The sequence below is a fragment of the Puccinia triticina genome, chromosome 5A (assembly GCF_026914185.1).
Source record: "Puccinia triticina chromosome 5A, complete sequence".
Taxonomy (NCBI): Eukaryota; Fungi; Basidiomycota; class Pucciniomycetes; order Pucciniales; family Pucciniaceae; genus Puccinia; species Puccinia triticina.
Genome location: NC_070562.1, coordinates 3,610,906 through 3,632,634, shown reverse-complemented (window position 1 = coordinate 3,632,634; position 21,729 = coordinate 3,610,906). Strand labels below are relative to the sequence as shown.

General features: G+C 46.7%; 9 protein-coding genes across 9 annotated transcripts; 5 read left to right on the top strand and 4 right to left on the bottom strand.

Moving 5' to 3' along the window:
• Nucleotides 1-281: 281 nt before the first annotated feature.
• On the bottom strand, nucleotides 282-4,262 carry PtA15_5A456 (uncharacterized protein; the record flags this gene model as incomplete). Its single annotated transcript, XM_053169219.1, has 2 exons — nucleotides 282-4,052; nucleotides 4,143-4,262. The coding sequence occupies 2 exons, from the start codon at nucleotides 4,260-4,262 to the stop codon at nucleotides 282-284; spliced, it is 3,891 nt and encodes a 1,296-aa protein (XP_053020438.1).
• Nucleotides 4,263-5,278: 1,016 nt separating this feature from the next.
• PtA15_5A455 (uncharacterized protein) lies at nucleotides 5,279-6,565 on the top strand (the record flags this gene model as incomplete). Its single annotated transcript, XM_053169218.1, has 2 exons — nucleotides 5,279-5,404; nucleotides 5,480-6,565. 2 exons carry the CDS (start codon nucleotides 5,279-5,281, stop codon nucleotides 6,563-6,565), a joined length of 1,212 nt encoding a protein of 403 aa, XP_053020437.1.
• A 540-nt stretch (nucleotides 6,566-7,105) lies between these two features.
• PtA15_5A454 (uncharacterized protein) lies at nucleotides 7,106-8,020 on the bottom strand (the record flags this gene model as incomplete). Its single annotated transcript, XM_053169217.1, has 2 exons — nucleotides 7,106-7,806; nucleotides 7,873-8,020. The coding sequence occupies 2 exons, from the start codon at nucleotides 8,018-8,020 to the stop codon at nucleotides 7,106-7,108; spliced, it is 849 nt and encodes a 282-aa protein (XP_053020436.1).
• Nucleotides 8,021-9,482: 1,462 nt separating this feature from the next.
• PtA15_5A453 (uncharacterized protein) lies at nucleotides 9,483-12,000 on the top strand (the record flags this gene model as incomplete). Its single annotated transcript, XM_053169216.1, has 8 exons — nucleotides 9,483-9,666; nucleotides 9,757-9,891; nucleotides 9,987-10,234; nucleotides 10,324-10,774; nucleotides 10,861-10,948; nucleotides 11,033-11,282; nucleotides 11,368-11,707; nucleotides 11,798-12,000. 8 exons carry the CDS (start codon nucleotides 9,483-9,485, stop codon nucleotides 11,998-12,000), a joined length of 1,899 nt encoding a protein of 632 aa, XP_053020435.1.
• A 24-nt stretch (nucleotides 12,001-12,024) lies between these two features.
• On the top strand, nucleotides 12,025-12,339 carry PtA15_5A452 (uncharacterized protein; the record flags this gene model as incomplete). Its single annotated transcript, XM_053169215.1, has 2 exons — nucleotides 12,025-12,066; nucleotides 12,163-12,339. 2 exons carry the CDS (start codon nucleotides 12,025-12,027, stop codon nucleotides 12,337-12,339), a joined length of 219 nt encoding a protein of 72 aa, XP_053020434.1.
• A 614-nt stretch (nucleotides 12,340-12,953) lies between these two features.
• Nucleotides 12,954-15,440, top strand: PtA15_5A451 (uncharacterized protein; the record flags this gene model as incomplete). The annotated part of the gene is made up of 8 exons (XM_053169214.1): nucleotides 12,954-13,137; nucleotides 13,220-13,354; nucleotides 13,453-13,700; nucleotides 13,774-14,224; nucleotides 14,321-14,408; nucleotides 14,491-14,740; nucleotides 14,821-15,160; nucleotides 15,238-15,440. The coding sequence occupies 8 exons, from the start codon at nucleotides 12,954-12,956 to the stop codon at nucleotides 15,438-15,440; spliced, it is 1,899 nt and encodes a 632-aa protein (XP_053020433.1).
• An 837-nt stretch (nucleotides 15,441-16,277) lies between these two features.
• Nucleotides 16,278-16,912, bottom strand: PtA15_5A450 (uncharacterized protein; the record flags this gene model as incomplete). The annotated part of the gene is made up of 4 exons (XM_053169213.1): nucleotides 16,278-16,337; nucleotides 16,449-16,617; nucleotides 16,702-16,792; nucleotides 16,873-16,912. 4 exons carry the CDS (start codon nucleotides 16,910-16,912, stop codon nucleotides 16,278-16,280), a joined length of 360 nt encoding a protein of 119 aa, XP_053020432.1.
• Nucleotides 16,913-18,214: 1,302 nt separating this feature from the next.
• On the bottom strand, nucleotides 18,215-19,767 carry PtA15_5A449 (uncharacterized protein; the record flags this gene model as incomplete). Its single annotated transcript, XM_053169211.1, has 8 exons — nucleotides 18,215-18,319; nucleotides 18,397-18,562; nucleotides 18,672-18,748; nucleotides 18,893-19,032; nucleotides 19,121-19,159; nucleotides 19,267-19,413; nucleotides 19,511-19,685; nucleotides 19,765-19,767. 8 exons carry the CDS (start codon nucleotides 19,765-19,767, stop codon nucleotides 18,215-18,217), a joined length of 852 nt encoding a protein of 283 aa, XP_053020431.1.
• A 988-nt stretch (nucleotides 19,768-20,755) lies between these two features.
• On the top strand, nucleotides 20,756-21,572 carry PtA15_5A448 (uncharacterized protein; the record flags this gene model as incomplete). Its single annotated transcript, XM_053169210.1, has 3 exons — nucleotides 20,756-20,809; nucleotides 20,897-21,123; nucleotides 21,215-21,572. 3 exons carry the CDS (start codon nucleotides 20,756-20,758, stop codon nucleotides 21,570-21,572), a joined length of 639 nt encoding a protein of 212 aa, XP_053020430.1.
• Nucleotides 21,573-21,729: the final 157 nt, after the last annotated feature.

Genomic DNA, 21,729 nt, shown 5'->3' with positions numbered 1-21,729 from the left:
CTGGAAAGAAGAACGACACAAAAAGAAGGGGGGAGAAATATAATATGTAAGAACGAGAAAAGATAGAGATAAAGTGGGGGGGAAGAAGTGAAAGAATAAGAAGAACGACGTTTTGATTGGTATGTCAGATTTTCCTTAGCTACTGTCCACAGCTAAGAAAGACCAAAGGCGAAGAAAGAATCAATTCCTGGATTCAAACTCAAATCAAATAAATAAGTTTAAGCTGAAAGACCTAAAAACTTACGATATTGTTGATTTGGAAAATATGATTAGGCGATCAATCAATCTGATTTAGGGGCCATGAACTCCATGCCGACAATGAGACCGAGAGCAGCACGCCGAGCAACGAGAACAGAGCCACGGAATCCTTTATCAGACAGCCGATCGAGGATCCGGTCGACAGCTTGGATCGATTTTGACTTGGATCGGGCTTGAAGAGTGAAGAGAGACTGGATGATTTCCCAGACGAAGTCTTCCTTCCAGTTGATGTGGTCGGCAGAGGAGACTATCGCGGCAAGGGCATCGATGGCCGCCTGCCGGACCCGTCCCGGCGTCTCTGTGGACTCGATCAAACGGCGGATCCTGGGCCATATCTCGTTGACTAATCGTCTGCTCATAAATGCGCCCACGTGTTGACACAGACTCTGGAGCAAGTTCAAGGTCTCGATCGCCGTTCGGTCGTCATCCAACCGACTAAGAATGATTGTCCAGAACCGTTGGATGACGGGTAAGAGAGATGATTCGTGGGGGTTGAGGGAGGTGGATCCGAGGATCGGAATCGCATCATTGATCAGCAGACTGACATTCAGTCGGACATTGGTCGATGAATGGGTGAGAAAATTCGCAGATTTGCTCATCAGCTCGGCCGCAATTCTTTGGTAGCCGGTCAGCGGCGGCGGAGGGCACTCCTTTTCATTCCCATCCGGTACCGATTCGGCCACCGAGGCGTGCTCGTCTATCTCTCCAAATGGTCGCTGTGGATTCTTCTCCGGTGGACTGACAGGAGGGGCTCTCCGGAAATCGCGCCATTTCGCTCGAGCCGCTTGGAGGGTTTTGAATCGTTCGAGATCAGTTGACATGTCCGTAGGAGGCCCAGCGAGGGCCCGGCGAACACTCGCAAGTTGTTGCTCGATCTCAAAAATTTCATCGATTCGGTTATCAGATTTACAAGTGTTTTCAGGATTGGTAGCGCCATTATCTCCTCCGGTCGGAGCATCAACTTTGCGTTGGGCTTGCTCAAAAGCTATCTCCTTATTCATCAAGCTCATCACACAACGGAAAACACCAGTGATCTGTTCACACATCAAGTCGTAGCCGTGATAGTCATCCAAAAGCTCGAAGAAGTCATGGAGGAGAATCTGCTCTACCAGCGGGAGCATAGCGCGCAATCCAACGAGCCTGATGAGATGTTCCAACACAAAAGGAGCCTGTATGTCGTATTGATGCGGTAATAGTTTATTTGAAACCATGTGCGTGAGATAATCTGAGTTGTCTTCAAGCATGTTAGCTATCGAGGCGTAGCCACAGTAGAAAGCAAGCTCGCTGACGGTGGCCATCGCATGTTGGTAAACGTATGGATTCGGAGACCCCAATTGGGCTAGAACGTAGTACAAGACCCAGGACAGGTTCGTCTGGAAACTTCCTTCGAAAACATAGGCCAAAGACGCGATCAGTCGAAGGATTAAAGAGGTCCTCAAAGCTTGAAAGTTCTCATTCGCAATCAACTCGTCCGATCCCCGTGATAAAGTAGTAGGTTTGAGACGTTCAAGCTCTAATAGCTGATCGTTGCCTTTCAAGTAACTCGTCACTGTCAGATTATCTAGAGCTTGGTTTATAGTTGTCATCTCTGAAGATAAATGGTTTGCTTCTTCTGTAGTCTGGCCTCCTTCGACTCGATAGCTTTCCGAGATTTCGAGCAATTTTTCCAACCCTTGTAGACAAAAGATTTCAATCTTACCAAATCTGGCACGATATCGATCATCGGTGGAGATTGATTTTGAAGCCCTGATTGATTCACCAAGAGCCCATAGAGCATTCAGTTGTAAGCAGCTTTGTTGGACGTCTGAAGGTTTTGCGCCTTTTGTAGTGCTTGTCAATTGCAACAGTTGATCGAGATAGACAATTTCTGAAATTTTGATCGAAGACCAGGACGTCAAATAGGACAGATGTAATACGAGTCGAGAGATTGCACGGACTAGCTCCTCGAGGGCTTTGATGGATTTGTGATCGAAAATATTCTTGACAGACAGGCTGGGGAATGTGCTGGGCAGCGGTTCAGGACTTCTTTGATGAGACTTCGATTGTCGACGAGGATGATCGAGTAAGGAAGAGTTTCCTGATGGGAAAGCTTGATCGGGCTGATAATCAAGAATTTTGGGAATCACGAGATGCACGCGACACAGGGTGGACGTAAGCAAGTTTTGAAATTCGTTCAAGTCGACGAAATTGAAGCAGGATTGATAAAAGTGAGTCGGGTGAGTTTGATGAAGCATGATGTCGATAATCATATCAAGGGAAGATGTAATTCGCGAGCTCAAATGAATGATGTCATGATCTTGACCGGATGCCTGCTTGACCAAGAGATTTGACAGCGAGTGAAAGTTGGCGCGAATGAATTGAACGATGACTTGAACGCTTGCAAGTGGAGCTGATCTTGTGACATTGGCTAGTGATGAACAAATCATATCGTGAGCCACGTCAAAGTTTTGGTTAGAGCGGAGGGAGATCAAAGCTTCCAGAACTACCCCAAAGCCATCCTTCTCTCTCGGATCACACTGGTCCTCGTTCTTCTCGGTAGAACACGATGAGCTTATTCTTAATACTAGGCTTGTGCGTTCTATCAAACGAGAGCAAAAGTGCGCCCAAGCTTCGCGAACAATAGGACTGGAATGATTTTCTAAAAATGGAGAGAGTCTCTGCAGGACAATAGAAACTTTGGCAGAAGTCATCCTTAGCCATGATTGATCTCGTTTGACGAGGATTTCTTTACTGTCGGTATCGTGGCTAGACGCTGGTGGAGACGGCTTGGTGACAGCCTGTGCTGGAGTAGGAGTTGAGTGTGATCGACCAAGTTTCCAATCTGACGCGATTTCGAGGACTTGGTCATAGACATCAGACTGAGAATGCTGGTCTGGAACAGGTTCGCAATCGACCGGATGGAATTGGCGATCAGCAAGGATTTCTTGAAGATCGGGTAGTTCGTCATCCAAACATTCAACCAAGAGCCATTCAATGGTGTGGAGAATCAAGCTGAGTAACTCTGAAGATTGACGCCTTTGGGCTAGAAGGCAGGCCAGTTGAGTGAGCTTTGAGGTGATACTAGGCAGGAAGGTACTGAGGATATCGACCCCATTGCCGGCTGAGATGTTGGAGGATGATAATCGAAGTAAACCAAGTCTGATCAGCCGAATAGTATTTCGGGCTCGGTCCAAGCTGGGTTGAGATTGTTTAGGGCTAGCGTAAATCCGATAGAGGGTATCTAAGATATCGACGAGGTGCTGGAATAGGAACCGAAGGAGATAGGCTGATAAAGATGGTATGTTGGTTTGATTTTGATATAGATTATCCAAGTTCAACAACGGCCTCGATTCATTCGGACAATGAGGATAAAGAATTGCGGTGATCAAGTCCAGTGCTAAGCTTGTACTCTCGTCGGATCGAGCAGGTTTCCATAGCTCGGGCTTCTTTTCTTCATTTGATTGGTCAGAGCCAGTGTTTTGGATGAGAAGTGGTAGGATACAGTTGATGATCAAAGTTTCCTTGGAGGTCCATAGCGCGTTTGGCTCGTGTAATTTGGCAGCTCGAACCAGCAGAGAGGATAGTTCCAAGACTTGATTGAGGCAAGATTCTGACAAGGCTACGAGGTTGACTTGATGATAGATCTGTTCGATTGGAAAAAATATGTAGTGAATCATCGGGGGCGTCATCAGTTCGGCCTGAGAGTGGTTGAGAACAATGGCCTTGATCGACGCGATGATTGGGAGAAGTTGCAGCGAGTGCGCAGGATTTTTGATCGGAAGCATTCCGATGATAGGAACGGTAAGAGGCTTGAGCTAGAATAAGATTGGATAAAACAAAGCGGCGCCAGATGAGTTATCCCAGTGCGATGAGAACAAGCTGCAGAAAAGGAAGCGGAGACCAACCTGCTTGAAAAGCATTGCTTGATCGAGTTTGGGAAGGGCGCGAGTCGAATCTTGCTTGTTTTCTCCATCCTTGAATAGATCTGTCGTCTTGCTTGAGGAACTGGGACTGATGATGGCCATGGTGTGATGGTCATGGGTTATAGCTGAGCTGAGCTGATGTTAAATTTGTTGTGAAGTGACACCCCCCGGCCGTGAGCCAGCCATATAAACCCCCGTTTTGCCTCCACAGATTGAATTCGGGGGTATCATGCACCGTTTATTTTGCCTGTTTCATTTGCAGCCTTCTGGGATAAAGGCAGCTCCTGCCTATGTAGCTGGGCCATATCCATTACGCAGCCATCCTTGCCCATCAAAACATGAAAGGGCGATGTGTCTCAAGTGATTAGAAGATGTCATCAAAGTGGCAAGTGCTGCAGGCGGCCTAAGGCTCTGTCGATTTCCCTCCATGAAATCTCCGAATGAGCCGGAAGGAGTTGGTCTCCATGCCTTTTTTGTAGGCCGATATCACATCAGAGCACTCGCATGGATGGATGTATCCAGCCCGGCTGGAGTCTATCCAATCACGCCGCCGTAGCAGGGTGCCTCAAACGCCTGCCATTGATGATGCGAGCAACCAACGAGCGACACATTGGAGGGTTCGGTGGAGATTGCCATTCAGACCGACCAGGAAACAGCTACGAGGGTCCTACACGCTCACGGCCCCAGCCGATCGGAACGCCTCCTACGAGATATGTATCTGCCGCCACCCTTTAATCTGTTGGATGGCCTCACTGCAGGCCGCTAACAGCATGCCCGCTGCATGTTCAGCACGCTTATGTATGCTCACTTGGGCCCAGGACAAAGGTGCCTGCCTGCCAGAGACCAGCCTGGCGATCAAAGCTGTATGCATACCACAGGGCCCTGAGTCCCTTCCCTTCGGCCCTGGACCAGTGTCCTGAACCCGGTATCCGCTGTCGCCGAGCTACAAAGCCCATCACATCCCATGGCACACTCCCAGTGCCCTTAAAAAGCGCCTCACCCTCCAGCAAGACATCAACTGCCCCTCAACGCATCCATTCTGTCCTCTGTTAGTTTTGTATTATCGCCCAAGTTCAACCACCCCAAACCCACTATATATTCCTATTATCTTCGCCAAGATGCCTAGCAACACCAGCATGACCCCGTCTCCAAAACAAAGGAACCGCTTTATCTCTACCATCCGTCGCACCCTCAAGACTCGCACCCTGTCTGCTAGTCCCACCACTCCACCATCTGGAAAACCGGTGAGTAGGACATCGGATCTCTTGAGCGCTTCGTCCAGCTCCTCACTGACTTCGGCTCCTTGGCTCTTCTTGAAGACGCTTGACTCTCGAGACTCGCACTCCTCGTCTCCCACCAGTTCAGGCTCCAGTGATTTATCTACCCCCTCTCCAAGCACACGCTCGCCTCAGCCCACCGCACAACAACGACGATATGCAGCAGTCTTCTCGAAAATCACCTTCAGCACGGCCGAATTCATCGAGGACCGATACATCTATTCCCACAGCCCCGAGAAGACCGAAGCCCCACTCACTCCGGCACCAGAAGAGCTTGTTCCTGGCCCCTCTTTCTTCGCGATCCCCTCGACTCGCCAACCGTCTGTCATAGACCAGCCCGATATCCGCCTCGACCAGACCTCCAACCCCACCGAGCATCGCATCAGCTTCCTAGGACTGTCCGGCCTCCCCTCTTCAACCGCCCCACTCCGCTCGTGCTTCCAAGAAGTCTTTGATCTGATTGACGCCGGCTTGGCGGGTGATCCATTTGATCTTATCGGGGCCGACATCTCAGATGACTCCTTTGATCTCCCTGGCACCGAAAGGTCCGACGAGTCCTTTGATTTTCCTGGGGATAGTACCTTGGATGATTCTCTGGATCTTACTGGAGCCGGCTCATTGGAACAATCCTTTCATCATCCTGAAGCCAGTCGGTCCAAGGAAGCCATTGTTCCACCAGTAGCCAGCACACCGCAAGAGTCTCCCGACCTTCATTTACCCAGCGTGCCGGAGGAACCCTTAGATCTCCTTAGAGTCGGCAGCACGGAAGAGTGCCTCGATTTTCATGCACCTGCAAGAACGGACGAGCATGATGCTTCACCGGAGCCCAAGCTTCCTGAAGAAACCTCTGTCGACGACTCAATCCAATGCTTCTTGCACTCCTTGTCGGCCTCACTGCGCAATGATCCCACCGAATTCTCCCCCCGAATCTCCGAGTGGGATCAAGAATCAGCGAATGACTTTGCCTGGCTCCATTTGGACGACGAGCCTGAACTCGATGCACATAATCCGCTTTCCGAGTACACCCTCACTCACTCCAGGTCTTCCGAATATCTTACCCAACTTCCTAGGTTTTTGAAACGCTCAACGGCTCGAGCCAAAAGACTACCTCCTAAGCAACAAATTTAAATTATCACCACCTCCTATCCCTGGAAAACTCGGATGTAACTATCCTTCAGGGCACCCCTGAAGCTGTAACGAATAAACCCGCGCCCGTATTCTTTGACATTTTTCCTGAAAACTCTTCCCAGTTGGTTAGTTTGTATCTGTCTTTGCAGTATCAGTATTAGTATCTTTATATCAGTTGAACAGTTATGTAACTCCGTCGTCACCCCACATCCTGTCTCTTATCATATCAGACCAAGTTTTCGTTTGTTTCTTTTCATTAAAAGTATATATATACAAACATATTTCAATTCATCAATCCCACCATATTCCCTCTCTCCCGATGTTTTCCTTTTTTTCTGTTCAGTATGAGTGAATATCCCCATTTTGCGAATATGACTAGAGGTCAGCACCATTTAACATGAAATTGTAAGATTGGTGATTCAGCATTCATAATATGTACATTGATGCAAGTGTATTTTTGTTATGAAGTGGCACGCAAATATGATGCAGATACGTAGTAATCAATCATGGGAGTGGGACTGTTGCCAAAGGGTTTCAACACTATTCACTGCCAGTTATGAAAGTCTTTATTCGAGCTGCTAGTGCTGGTGAAACGAGTAAGTCATGATGGTCGCCTGAAACACTGTCGAAGTCGCTTTCTACCTTATTGTCCAGCGAAGGTGTAGATCTCAAGGTAGTGGCTGCTAATTCTGATTGTCGAATGGTCAATAACGAATCCTCGTGTGAATGTAAGATGAGGATTCGTGGACTGTCTGGATCAACTGCTGATGGCGACCAAGAGATGGGGCTAGCATCTTTCAAATATTTCAATTGATCGCTCCCTTTTTGTCGAAAGGCACCAGCGACGAAATCAATGTAGCTAGGGTATTCCTCAAGCAGTTTAACGAGATCGTAGATGCCATCGACGAGGATCAAGCCGTGAATTTTCTTGGAAGTGATGGTTGTAAGACAAGGTAATTCAGGGTACGGAGGCTCGAAGATTCCGGCGAGCGAGAGACAGATGAAAGCGCCAGCCGAATGGCCGATAAGATACATTTCGTCGATATCCTTGAGCTCAGGGAGCGAGTTCACATGTTCGATCGCTCTCGCCACATCCCCATTATGAGATGGATGCGTAACGTCACTATCCGGGTTGACCTTGCCGATGGATAGACGATAGTTTACCGAACAGATTGCTGCTTTGGGGAATTGGCTCGAAAGATTTTTGATCAGGCCGACAGAGTGCGTGTCTGCTTTATCTCCTAACAAAACAATGACAAACAATTACTGGGGTTATCTTGGACGGATAATTAGTTCTGGACATTTACCTGCTCTCCACGCTCCACCGTGGACGAAAATTACGAGTTGATTGAGCCTTGGGGGGGTCGTCGAAGGCATGTAGACGTCGGAGCATTGGTATGGTGAGATACCCCCAGCGTAGGCCAAGTTATCGAGGAGTCGGTGGTTGACAGTCATGATGGCCGGTGAGGGAGATATTTTCTCAGCTGTGGCTTGGGATTCGGCCCCGTTCGGGACAGGGTGCTCCTGATATGAGACAACTTTCCTGTCGAACAACCTCTGCGGAGGGGAAAAACTCGGAACCCGCCCCAGTCAACACCAAACAGGCTAACAATAGAACATACCGGCACATAACAAAGCGGGGCTCTTCTGATAGCCGAAGGATGCGCACAAATAGCAATTGATGAGATGGATTTCTGAAAGGAAACACTGAGCTTTGAATGAAAGTGAAGGAGAAACCTATACATGCAACGAAGGGACCGATGTACATAAATGTGATGGACACAGCCAGGAAGACAGAAGTTGAGCTAAAACAGGAAAAAATGAGCAACTGGAGCAGGAGCGGATAAATGTCGAGCTGAAGTTCCTAATTAACTCCGCCCTCTGTGCTCGCGGGCGCCGACAACGGCCGCCTCCGGTCGGCGCAATGCAAGTTCAACCAGTGTTTTATGTACCACTCCAAGGGTGTGTTAAGTTAGCGCCGCCCCATTCTCAAAGTCCGACAATCACAGAGGAATGCGTACGTTTCAGCGATTGTGAGCGAGGACACATCCAGGCCCGATCGGCTGCTAATTCCGAAATAAAAAAAATGAAAACCTCCACTCTTTATCGAGTAGAAACAAGTTCTGGTGCCTCTCAAGAATCTGGTGAATATGCACGCACTTCTGGGGGAGATGGCCCTGAACTTGAAAGCTCCGGACGAGACGCGATCGCAGAGTAAGGAGAGGGAAGAAATGCCTCCTGTCAGGACACTGCGATCTCACATTACGATCAGGCCACAAGGCACTAGATAGAGAGTGCCTTGCAATAAGGGGTGTTCAAACCTGTTTTTGGAAAAATCATAAGATTTATGAATGCGGTGTTTGGGGAGATGTTCCAAATTCAAGAGAGAACCCTCAATTTTCACAGCATTAAAACTTCGGAGCGTGTGCACCTTCTGATTTTTACGGTTTGAAGATCAATCTTGAACGCCCTATTATTACCAATCCTTTTTATAACCTTTGAATCGATGAGGACTTGGCTCCATCAGCTTGCCTGTGCATTCTGCGCTATTCGAGACTCGTGCTTTTTTTCTCACCTCGGTCTCTAGCCTCCCTCCTTCTTGAAGCCATTCAATCCGCATCATTCGCCCACGGGCCCATAAAAGTGCGTGATTTTATTATGGCTAGTTAATTTTTACAGTATATAAAGCTGTAGAGGAGTTTTGCAGCGAGGGCATCTAAATATCTCATATTCTTTCTTTTATTTTGAACTTGTCCAGTACCACATCAAAAATCGATATCAGCCAGTGACTCATTTCGATTGCGAGACAGCCGTCGAGTAAAGTCATAACACCTGACCTGCTCAAATATTTCGCCTCTCTTTATCTTCCAGCCGAAATCCGTTACCTGGGATCGCACCCCTGTCTCCCATCGCCAACATGGGATTTTCATTCTTTATCGTCTGTCTCCTCGTGAGCTTCATGGGGGGTAATGTTCTGTCCAGTAATCATCAAGAGCATCGGCGCTTTGACATCCCGACTCTCCCAGTTCTTGGGTCTATTTTTGAGGGAAAAACTTATGATTATATTATTATTGGGGCCGGTACAGCGGGGATGACCCTTGGTAAATGTCCTGATAAATTTTATAGCACGCTTCATTATTGACGCTAAGCTGACTGAAGGCCACGCGATTTTGAAATTATCCTTCAACTAGCTGCCCGTTTATCTGAAGATCCCGACATCCATGTTGCGGTTGTCGAAGCAGGAATCGATTATGCCCTATCCCCGGCAAACAAACCATTTGTTGACACGCCTGGAGCCGATACTTTGGGATGTGGGAGCAAGCAGGGTGAGAAAGGATTTCCTACTCGACTGCACTACTTCAGTTCGAATAAGGGTTTCCAGGGAGATAGCTGAAGAATCAATGAGTAAATGAATTGTCAGATGATGCCATAAACGATGCAATTGATTGGCGGTTCAACACCACACCACAGTCAGGAGCCAACAACCGCACAGTTAGGTACGCTCGGGGAAAAACTATCGGGGGCAGTTCGGCACGCAACTTTATGGTTTATCAACGCGCATCCAAAGGCTCTCTAGACAAATGGGCTGAACTAACTGGGGATCCCGAATGGAGCTTCGAAAAGCGCTTTGTTGATTATCAAAAGAGCGTGTCATTCACCGCTCCTAAGGTGAGTTGTTTTCTTGAGAAGTGAAATTTAAAACCAGGCCTTAATACTCAGATAGCCATTAACAAATGATATGTATATATTTTTTCCAGTATGATTTGCGCCAGGAATCACCGCGAGCTCAATATGATCAGCTGGCTTTCACCCAATCTCACGGTCCTGTTCAGGTCTCCTACCCCAACATGGCCCAGCCTTTTTCCAAGTACATGCAACTCAGCATGAATGAGAAAGGTATTCCCACAAGCCAGGACTTCAACGGAGGAAATTTGAGTGGAGTGCAATACGCTTCAACAACGATTGATCCACAAAACGGACATCGGTCTTCCTCGCGCTCCTTCTTTACTGCCGCACGTTCTCGGAGTAATTTGGTGGTTTACACCACTGCAATGGTGAAAAGGATCACTTTCGACGAATCCGCGCCGCCACGAGCGGAAGGAATTGAATTCATTTACACATTGACCGGCTTGGCTGACAAGCTACTCGCAAGGAAAGAAGTAATCGTTTCCGCCGGTGCTTTCCAGTCCCCCCAACTACTTATGGTTTGTAAGTCATGTCGAATGATCACAGCTGAGTTAGTAACGTAAATTAAAAACATCACGCCGACTGAGATATTATTCGCTGATTCATAGCGGGTATCGGGCCTAAGGATCAGCTTACAGCCAACCAAATCCCAATACGCGTCGAAAATCCAAATGTTGGACAGGGAATGCAAGATCAGTTGAGTTCGTTTAACAAGGATTCGAGTGTACATCATTGTCTTGCACTAATCCTGTGTTATTCTTCAAATCTTATAAAATTTAGCATATTCTTTGGGCCTTCTTACCCGGTCCATTCTATTGAAACGCTGACTCGCGTGGCGACACGGCCCGACTATCTCGCCTCTCAATTCTTGAATTTCACGCTTTCGCAACAGGGGCTACTGACAAATAACGTTGCAGACATGATTTCATTCGAAAGCTTCGACATATCAAAGTTGACGCAACTAAATTCACATCCGCTTTCTGCTTATCCTACCGATTGGCCTCATGTCGAATACTTGAGTGCAGCCGGTGTTAGTGGTTCACCAGTTCTTGTATATAATAACAAGAGAGCGCTCTTGTGATCTCATCCTGACAAACCGTTTTTGTTTCTGCAAGCTTGTGGCCGACTTTTCCAATCTTATTACTCAAAATGCGTTAGCTGGTACGACTACCGGAAAGGAGTTTGTGACCATTTTGGCAGCTTTGGTCGCTCCACAGTCCCGTGGAACTGTCAGGATTGCTTCAAATGATGCATCCGTCCCCCCTCTGATCGACCCAGGATGGCTTACTGACCCCGTCGATCAAATGATAGCCATCGAAGCTTTCAAGCGGACCAGGGAATTCTTCTCAGCTCAAGCCATGCAACCTATCCTTGATGGCCAGGAGTATGTACCAGGTCCTTCAGTCATCAGTGATGATCAAATTCTTGATTGGATCAAGAACAACCTCATGACAGGCAAGCACCTCCCCTCTAGAAATCTCACAACACGGTTCAAGGCCCGATCTGAGGACTAATTCTAATCCTACGTTCTCCGATTACTATTAGTGTGGCATGCTGCTTGTACTTGTTCAATGAGAACCAAAGAGCAGGGTGGAGTGCTTGATTCCCATTTCAGGGTGTATGGCACTAAAAACCTTCGTGTTGTAGATGCCTCAGCATTCCCTGCGCTACCACCAGGCCATCCTCAGTCCACGGTCTACATGATTGCTGAAAGAGCTGCCTCTTTGATAAAAGAAGAAAACTCTTAACAGTGGCTCCCTGGTGAACTCAGAATGTCTCTTCAACCAGTTTTCCGTGCACGTCTTCCCGACAGAGTATGTGCGTGCATCATTGGTATCTGTTTCAATTTTACGCCTTCTTGTTGAGCCTTACCTATTGTAACCCTTTTATTCTCTTTCTGCCTCTACAAGCCTAATCTTTACATTTATTTTGAGTGCTGTCCCCGGGACACTCAATTACACCCGTGGTGCAAATATGAAGCTCCTCGGTTAAGTTGTAGGGCGCAGGGCACACCAACCCTTGGGATGGTCTGGGGGACTTCAGCCGCGCTGATGCCAGGTGCCTTCGGCCATCAAACTGTAGTTTGATGCAGAGATAAATATGAAAAACACTGGTGCATAAATAAAGGGTTAAACGCTTGGGCATCTGCTGCGCACACTTCATACACGCCATCATGATAAGTATTTAAATAAATACATGGCAATTTATTTAAATAATGTCTAAATGAGAACTCAGCCTGAGATTTTATGATGGCAATGGCAATGACTCATCTTCAGATCTGGTGTTACGTAAATATTAGCGATCCCGCAGTGGTGCTCAATCCACAAATTGCATTCACTTCCACCGTGACTTCAAAATCGAGTTAAAAAATAAGCTCCGATTACTCTCAAGATATGATGGAATGAGATGGAATGCACATACATAGAGACTGCGGGGGAGTGAACCAGTGGAGCGGAAGACTTCAGAGACGGTGACCTTCAGAGGAGACTCTAAAACACACTTGTGCTGTGCGCCGTGCGGGCATTCCGGTCTCCCATCATCCCATGGAAGATCGATTCCTACTACCACACGGAGTGATCGCACATGTGTTTTTGAGAAAACAAATTGAAGGCTGCTAGACTTGCTCAAATACCGAACCCCTCTTAGGATTCCGTCGGTCATCGCGGGACTAATAACCAGACCCATCTTTCCCCACTTCAGGATGAGACTATCCCCTTTTGTGACTTACGCTGTCATCTGCTGCATGTCAGTTAACCTTCTGTCGGTCATTGTCGAAGAGCATTTTCCTTTTGACTTTCCAACTCATCAAGGTTTAGGTGCTGCATTGAAGAGAAAAACGTACGATTATGTTATCGTTGGAGCCGGTACGGCTGGTATGACCATAGGTAAAGTCTCTGCAAATTTTAGGCCGCGATAATATTTATAGTGAGCTGAGTTACCTTACAATTCCTCAAATCTTCCTTACAGCCGCCCGTCTTGCCGAAGATCCAAATGTTCGTGTGGCAGTTGTTGAAGCAGGAATAGACTATGATCTATCGGCAGTGAATAAACTATTGGTTGACACTCCGGCATCCGATACTGTAGGATGTGGTAGCAAGCCGGGTGAGAAATATTTGCCCTATATGACCAGTTGAACCTAGCCGTGACTATGGCTTTGCACCATGAACTGACGAAAAACTGATGAGTGAACCAATCTGTAGAGGACAACATGACCGATGCCATCGATTGGCGTTTTACCACCGAACCACAATTAGGGGCCAACAGTCGCACAGTTAGGTACGCTCGGGGAAAAACTATTGGAGGCAGTTCGGCACGCAACTTTATGATTTATCAACGCGCATCCAAAGGCTCCATAGACAAATGGGCTGAACTAACTGGGGATCCCGACTGGACCTTCGAAAAACGGTATTCTGATTATCAAAAGAGTGTGTCATTCACTGCTCCTAAGGTTAGCTTGCATTTTGGGAGGAAAAATTCAGTACAAGACCGCCGTAGATATTGACAAATGATATCTTCTCTAGCATGATTTGCGACAGGAGTTACCAGCAGCTCAATATGATCGCCTGGCTTTCACCCAATCTTACGGTCCTGTTCAAGTCTCTTACCCCAACATGCCCCAGCCCTTTTCCAAGTACATGCAACTCAGTCTCAATGAGAAAGGCATTCCTACAATCCAGGACTTCAACGGAGGAAATTTGAGTGGAGTGCAATATGCTTCAACAACAATCGATCCCAAAAACAGTCATCGGTCCTCCTCGCGTGCCTTCTTTGATGCTGCACGTTTGCGACGGAATCTGGTAGTGCACACTTCAGCCATGGTCCAAAGGATTTCTTTTGACGAATCCACGCCACCTCGAGCGCAAGGAGTTGAATTCACAAATACTTTGAATGGTTCAGCGGATAAGCTGTTTGCAAAGAAGGAAGTGATTGTTTCGGCCGGCACCTTCCAGTCTCCACAACTACTTATGGTCTGTAAGTTATTCTGCGCGAGCAAGTTTGAGGTGCTTGGAAACTATAAAACCAAACAGCGTATTAATAAATCCTCCATATCCAAATTGAATTATGTAGCTGGGATTGGGCCTGCGGATCAGCTTACAGCTAACAAAATTCGAATACGCGTTGCAAATCCGAATGTTGGACAGGGAATGCAAGATCAGTTGAGTCCAGCTACTCAACATGCGAGGAAATCTGTTGTGCTCAACTCCTTTCTCGGTGACAATCTTTAAACCTCCATGTAGTATATTTTTTGGACCTACCTATCCAGTTCATTCAATTCAGACACTGACTCGCATCGCGGCAAACCCCGACTACGCTACCTCTCAATACTTGAATTTTACTCGACGAAAATTAGGACCTTTGACGAATAACGCCGCCGATATGATTGCTTTTGAAAGATTCAATAGTTCAAAGCTGAAGCAGCTACGCGCAAGTTCACTTTCTTCCTACCCATCTGATTGGCCTCACGTCGAATACTTGAGTGCAGCCGGGGTGAGTTTTCCCTCTGCTGTTGTAAAGAGTTTAGCCCTTGGTGAATTTCGTCCTAACCAAGAGGTTCTTGTTTCTGAAAGCTTGTGGGCGACTTCTCGGATCTTCATATGCTGAACTTGTTAGCTGGCACGGATACCGGAAAGGAGTTTGTGACCATTTTGGCAGCCTTGGTCGCCCCGCAGTCCCGAGGGACTGTCAAGATTGCTTCAAATGATGCATCCGTCCCCCCTCTGATCGACCCAGGATGGCTTACTGACCCCGTCGATCAAAGGATCGCTGTTGAAGCTTTCAAGCGGACCAGGGAATTCTTCTCAGCTCAAGCCATGCAACCTATCCTTGATGGCCAGGAGTACGTACCAGGTCCTTCAGTCAGCAGTGATGATCAAATTCTTGATTGGATCAAGAACAATCTAATGACGGGTAAGCTTCTTTCCTCCATAAATCTCACATGCTATTCAAACCCCACTCTAAGGGCAAACTTTGCGTGTTCGTATCAGTATGGCATGCTGCTTGTACTTGTTCCATGAGAACCAAAGAGCAGGGCGGAGTGCTTGATTCCCATTTCAGGGTATACGGCACCAAGAAACTTCGTGTTGTAGATGCCTCAGCTTTTCCTTCGCTACCACCAGGCCACCCCCAGTCCACGGTATACATGATCGCTGAACGTGCTGCCTGTTTGATAAAAAAGGGAAAATGTTAGAAAACCTCTCTTGGCCCTTTGAACCATTATTCTGGTAGTGCAGGTAGCTTTGTTAGAAAAATTGATATGCTAACGATCGCGTAAACGGCAATGCTGTATACGTCCCCATTTTTCCTTCAGCCATGAGAATCAACCGTCTATTTTTACCCCTTTTTCGGTTTACCCTTTTTCGGTCTGCATCACTACTTGTACTGCGTAATCTCTACAAGCCCATCATTCAGGGCATCAATATGGGATTGACATAAGACATTGATTGTCGTTTTAACTTACATACAAGTCCTTATCTCTTTTTATATGTATCAATCATTATTCGACTCGGACACCATTCTGATGGGCATCTGAAAAAACCCCGGTGAACACTTCTCTGGGCGATCCTATAGCATTTTAAACTTGGTGATATCGTGTGAGAAGATATTGAAAGATGCGGTCTATGAATTGCGGTTTTGAAAATGTATGTGGAAAGCTAACTTGAGATAGACTGTGGCAATGACAAAGGTCATGATTGCACCTCAATTTGGGATCAAGTGAGCTCTATCCGGTGGTTTAGCTGCTTAGGCCAAACAGGGCACAGGTTCCCAACTGATAGGATAGTGACTGATTCAATTTATCATGTTGATATTGCGGGAGCTAAGTTTACATTTTAGGTATGCAAGGCTTCGTGTGCTTAACTAATAGGGTTGCCTTGTATCTTGAGGGAGAGAGCTTTGGCGAACATGTATCGATGAGACTTGTCATAAATGGTGGGTGTGAAGAGCCCGAGCCACGAGAGGGCCACTATATTGGGCCTTTCACGCTTTTCAAGTACGTGGCTTCGAAGGTTGAGTCTAGAGTAGCTGGTTAAGGCGTAACAGTGACTTTTACGTTCCATTTTTTCTGATAATCCTGCATCTCTGTGTTCTTGATCCGCAGGTTAGTCATTGAGGGTGGATAGAGAGTAGGGAACGAGTCAGTGCCGGACATCTGGAAGGTGGGCTGACTGATGAACTGAAGCTAAGTTGAGTAACTAACTTTGGCTTGGTATTGAGAGAGTAGGGTTTTCAATGCCTCGTTGATATTTGAACGATGTTCTTCCAAGTCGGGTAGGATTTCTTTAACTGTCCTTTCGATCATCACCCCTCCGATCATTCGAAAACATTTTCGACCAGGGTCTGTCTTTTTCAGGGTCTCGACGACCACCCTAAGAAAACATCGAGTAAGCGAACATAAAGTTAGGAACTGATCGTAATGCAGGAGATGATTTTAATAAGCTCTGGATACTGACGAGTGTTCCTCAGAGTCGCGTTCTAATTGACCAGCCTTCGAAGCAATCGTTCGAATTTCGTCGCCCAGTGTTCGGATTGTATTAACGATTTCTACAGAATGATCGAACGTGAGCCAACTCACATTGCACAAACAGCCTCGGGGACATGTCGATTTTCCGATCGGATCATACCTTGGTTAGAGGGCCGTTGGGATTGAGTTTCAGCAGCCATCGCAGCGTCGGTCGTATGTTGTATCTAGGGAATGCCTTGAAGTGATGTTTATGGATTCAATGTCGCTCGACATCACTTGGCATCCTTTTGCATCCACCTCATCCGCACCCAAACATAGCCGATCCACGCGCACCGCAAGAGACCGCAAGACCTTCGTCTTCAACGCAACCCACCATACTATGTAGAGCCTAGACAGAACCCTGCCCACCTCCAGCTTGCTCATCAGTCCACATTGATACTGTCACTCATCTTCCAGTCTTTTGCCGTTGGGATAAAACCGCATATTTTGGCGTTTACGTCATCCTGTTATCGTCTAGTGGTTAGGACACCAGGTTTTGATCGCCTGACTGTGTCCTGGTAACCTGGGTTCGACTCCCAGTAACAGGTGATATTTTTAGTGACTAGCAGTAACACTCGGGCCTCTGGGAGTCGGGCCCAATGCAGCCTTTGGTCAACCCCTCCCGTTCCGCATCAATCCGTTTTTTCGTTACTTGAGACAAGGCTGCATGACCCATGTTAAATGGAAGCCTCTTTGTAGGTTAATTGGTGGACTTGCCGTCAATCTGCAGCCCCCTGCAGAAATTTTTGCGGGGAGATGCTGTTGTCCCCTGGGCTACAGATCTGGTTCTGCAGGGTCTGTAGATCTCGACGGGAAGTCCTCCATTGTCCATACATACTTATTATTTACAACGTGAAACTTTGAAAGTGATAAATTTGTCTGGTGTCCGACAAGGACTTGAATATGTTTGCGCTTTATGCAAAGGGGAATTGTCAAATGAACATTTGTGTGTTTATGAGAATGCTTGAACTTGATATCCGAACAAGAAACAGCCGAGAAAACGGCGGAGCTCAAGTGGTCTTCCACCCTTAGCCCAGCTCACTGAACTGTGACACGTCAAAAGCATTGAACATTCTAACTACGCTGTGCATGCACACAGTCACAAATTATGCTTTGTTGTTGTTTAGATGTATCAAATGATAGATCTAATATGTTCAAATTTCTCCCGATCCATAGAAAGAGGTGAAACACAGGGGAAGTAGAGGTACGACGAGAAGATTATAATCACCACTTGAATTCAAACTAGAAAGACAAAGGAAAGGCCCCAACGAGTTTTTTTCTTTCGATACCGACGATAAGACAGTGGGATTCTGAACGGAGACGTGTATATAAAAAATCAAAGAATCTTGCTTGATTCTTTGGTTTCGCTTCCTCCATCTCAAAAGACTCTCACTTTTCCTGGACGCTCGTTTGTTTGTTTTTATTTTCCAAGTGGTGGGAATGACGATGATGAGGCTGCTTTATCAGTTGGGAGTCCTATTATTGACCGAATTGGGTGTTTGAGGCGCTGTCCGTCCAGGTGGATGCGCAGCAGTGGTTGAGATAATTGAGTCGGCGTATTGCGTGATCTGATTGGAAAGAAAATAAACATTAATGACATGATCGAGGTGATAGAAAATATATGTCATGTATTTTTATGACTTACAAGACTCCGGGCAAAGTTTACGCCTTTCTTAACCACGGCTGGGCAACTTGGATGATCAAGATAGTGGTCAATGTGCTGATTGACGACGGATACGGCCGATCTCGTCTGGGGTGATAGGTAATATCTCAATCGGAGGAAATGTGCGAAGAACAGTGGGTGCAGAAAGCTGAATTATAAATCATGTTAATTCCGTGATGTATTTTACTTGGGTCCTGAATCCGACAGGGAAACACGATTTGCTCATTCGAGCAAAGGAAGTGATCAGACCAACGAACCTATTTTGAAATGTAAGGGCTCCTAGCGTCACTCTCCCCTGGATTACTAGAACCTCAACGATAGCTACACAGTACATCTATGAACAAAGTTTCAGGAGATAATCCAATGTCATTAAGCTTTGAGAAGGAGTTCAGATATCACCTATGACTATAAGTGTAAGCAAGATCGGGGGAAAAAATAGTAGACGTTCCTAAGAAACATGGAAAGAAAAACAACATACAGCTGATTCATAGTTCTGTTTGACCCAGCTTTGAATACCTCGACTGAGCACGACCCCAATTTGTTGCGGCTGTTCGGCACCAGATGCATCCTTCTTGGACGGTACCTTGGGCAAGAATGAAGTGCGAATAAATGAGAGGCCTATTATGGAAACCAACACAAGAAAGTGATAAGTTAGAAATACAAAAAGTCTCAGAGTAGTATTATATAAAACCAAGCTTGACTCAACTGTGAAATGTACTGAAAATGGCGAAGGGTAAAAGTGTAACTGATAAATCGCCCCAAAAGAGCGACAAGGGTTGAGAATTAGAAGTTAGATTTTGCGCGAAAACTGTACTTAATTTTAGAAGAAGGCAGCGATGAGAAAAACTCAACCAAAGATTGGTTTTGAGAAGAACCAATAAAGCGCCACGACTAAGTATTGTACATTTTCGTCCATTGCTGCTCGTTGGAGATACGCTTTTGAGAGGGATGGGGTACCCAAAGACTTGTAGACGACAATAGACCATGAGAGTATTGCGCCTGGAGAAAAATGAAAAATGAAATCAGTATTCATCATGATGGACAGGGAGTTTTTCAGTGACTGAAGAAAGAGTCGACGGATGAGAAGAAGGCTGACCGCCGTAGGCCAGAGAATATGCTTTAGGTCGTGACTGAAGGAAGAGGATACCGAGGGTATTCCAGATAGTCGAGAGTAGGACTACAATATGTCCGATTGACCAGGCGAGATGAGTGTAAGACATCGCTCTGTGCGCCGAACCGGAGTTAGAAGAGCTAGCCCCAGCTGAAGAAGGCTTTAAAATCGACAAAGCACTAATCAGACCGAGTGGACGAAACTTTTGGGAAACATATATAGAGAGAGGGAGGACTTACCATTTCGTTCGTGGGTTGGATATGTGATTTTCGATGTTAATCTGGTTGTGTGTGCTGGAGTGACGGGGTTGTCGGTGCTTGAGGTCAGCTTCCCTGGTGCGGAGGACTTCCGGCAGGGGTTGGGAAGGTTTACCGATTTTGTACGTGAACCGGGGGCGCCCAGCTGTCACCCGACGTAACACCATAAATATGTCATTTTACCTGCCCATGAACTCAGACCATAGAACATCAACAGCCATCAACCAAACTCCCCTGAAGTGAAGAGGGAGAGCGGCATTCGACCCACATGTACAGAGCCTGGCAGCACTCCTTCGACATCACGCCGCCAAAAGTATTCGAAGAAGTGGTCACCGGCGGCTTAACTTGATTCATAGAAATTAACAAAATACATAATTCTGGGGGAAAGTCTAGCCCTGTGATGAATTATCTACAGGCCATGACCACGTTTAATGCAATCCCATCTGACTGAGACCCCTCTACGTATTTTGACACAAAAAATGCATCAGAAGCCCTCAGCAGTTACATGCTTTGATGTGGTACCCTCACTCCATGGCCAGACCCAGCCTCAAACTCCAGAGCCGCCCAGCGGGGTCAGTATTTTGAACTTGATTCGGCGGATTTATTGGATAAATCATCCATCCACTCAAAGCATGAATTATTTGGAACCAATTGTCAGTCAGATTGAGGATGGTGAAAATGATGGTAAGAGAAGTGTTTGAAGCTGATTGAGCCTTCTTGATTACCCGTGCACATGCATCAGTCCATTTGATGTTAATTGACCCCCAGAAATACCATCCGAATGAAGTCTTACCATGGCCAAGAACTTTAAGGACTGAGTCGGAGAGCCGGAAGGTCAGCGGCCAGGATCCAGAGTACACGCATACAGTATGCTTGTACCGAAGTACCGGGTGATGGTGTGTATGACGGCGACTGCAATCGCCGTGCGGAAAGCATCAACCAACTTGGCTCGCTACTCCACCAACAGTTCAACATGGCTGCTACTCCCTCGCCTGATTTGCAAGCATCCTATCCATCTCGAACACAGGCAAGTAGCCATTCACTCGTCTCATCAGACTCGGCCTATCCTCTGAGGCTAATCAGCTGTTCTTGCTCACATTGCATTCCATGACAGCTGCCGATCTATGACAAACCTTGCCAGGAAATCATACTCGTCAAAACTGAACTTCCCCTCCAGCCCCAAGTTCGTTGGGCCCGACAGAATATCCAATCTTTCAAAAAGGATCTCGAGAACCGATTCAATTTTGTCTTAGGTCATGGAATGAATATAGAGAAAAAGGTCGCCGGAACTCTGGGTAGCCTCATCGACCAAAAAGAATCCACCTCGTCTTCAGTACTCTGGTGCGTCGATCCATTTCTTCCACACCAAGCAAATTGGCTCTCTTGGTTTATTAAAAAAAGCGATGGAACTGATTCAATCTGATATACATAGTGTCGGAATCGGGACAATGACGGGATCGATTCTTGCTCGAAACCGAGCGTTCCCTCTAAGGTTTCTCTCACCGCTCGCATTCTTTATCCTCTCATCCAACCAATTCTTACCCTCAACAACCCACAACTTCAAGTCATACCTCTTCAAGCTTCAAGATCACCATTTCCCCCAATCTGCTGCAGCCCGTGACGAGGTGATCAAACGAGGCGTGGAAGGTGTGGAATGGCTGACTGAGTTGAAACACCGCATGTTTCTGAAGACGGCCGAGGTGGTCAAGGATGGCAGCCAGGTCTTTGAGAAGTATAGTGGCTTGAATATCTCCCATGGCTCATCAGCGGGAAAAACTAAAACCGAATAAATTAATACGATCTCTTCCTCCCCAAAAAAGAACTTTGAATCGTCTGTTGTAAAGAAATCAGATTCCTTATGGCTCCACATAAAAAACCTGACTAGAGTAGCAATCCACTCATCTTGATCAAACCGTACTCTCATGTGGGGTCCGCCCGGGCCGCCGG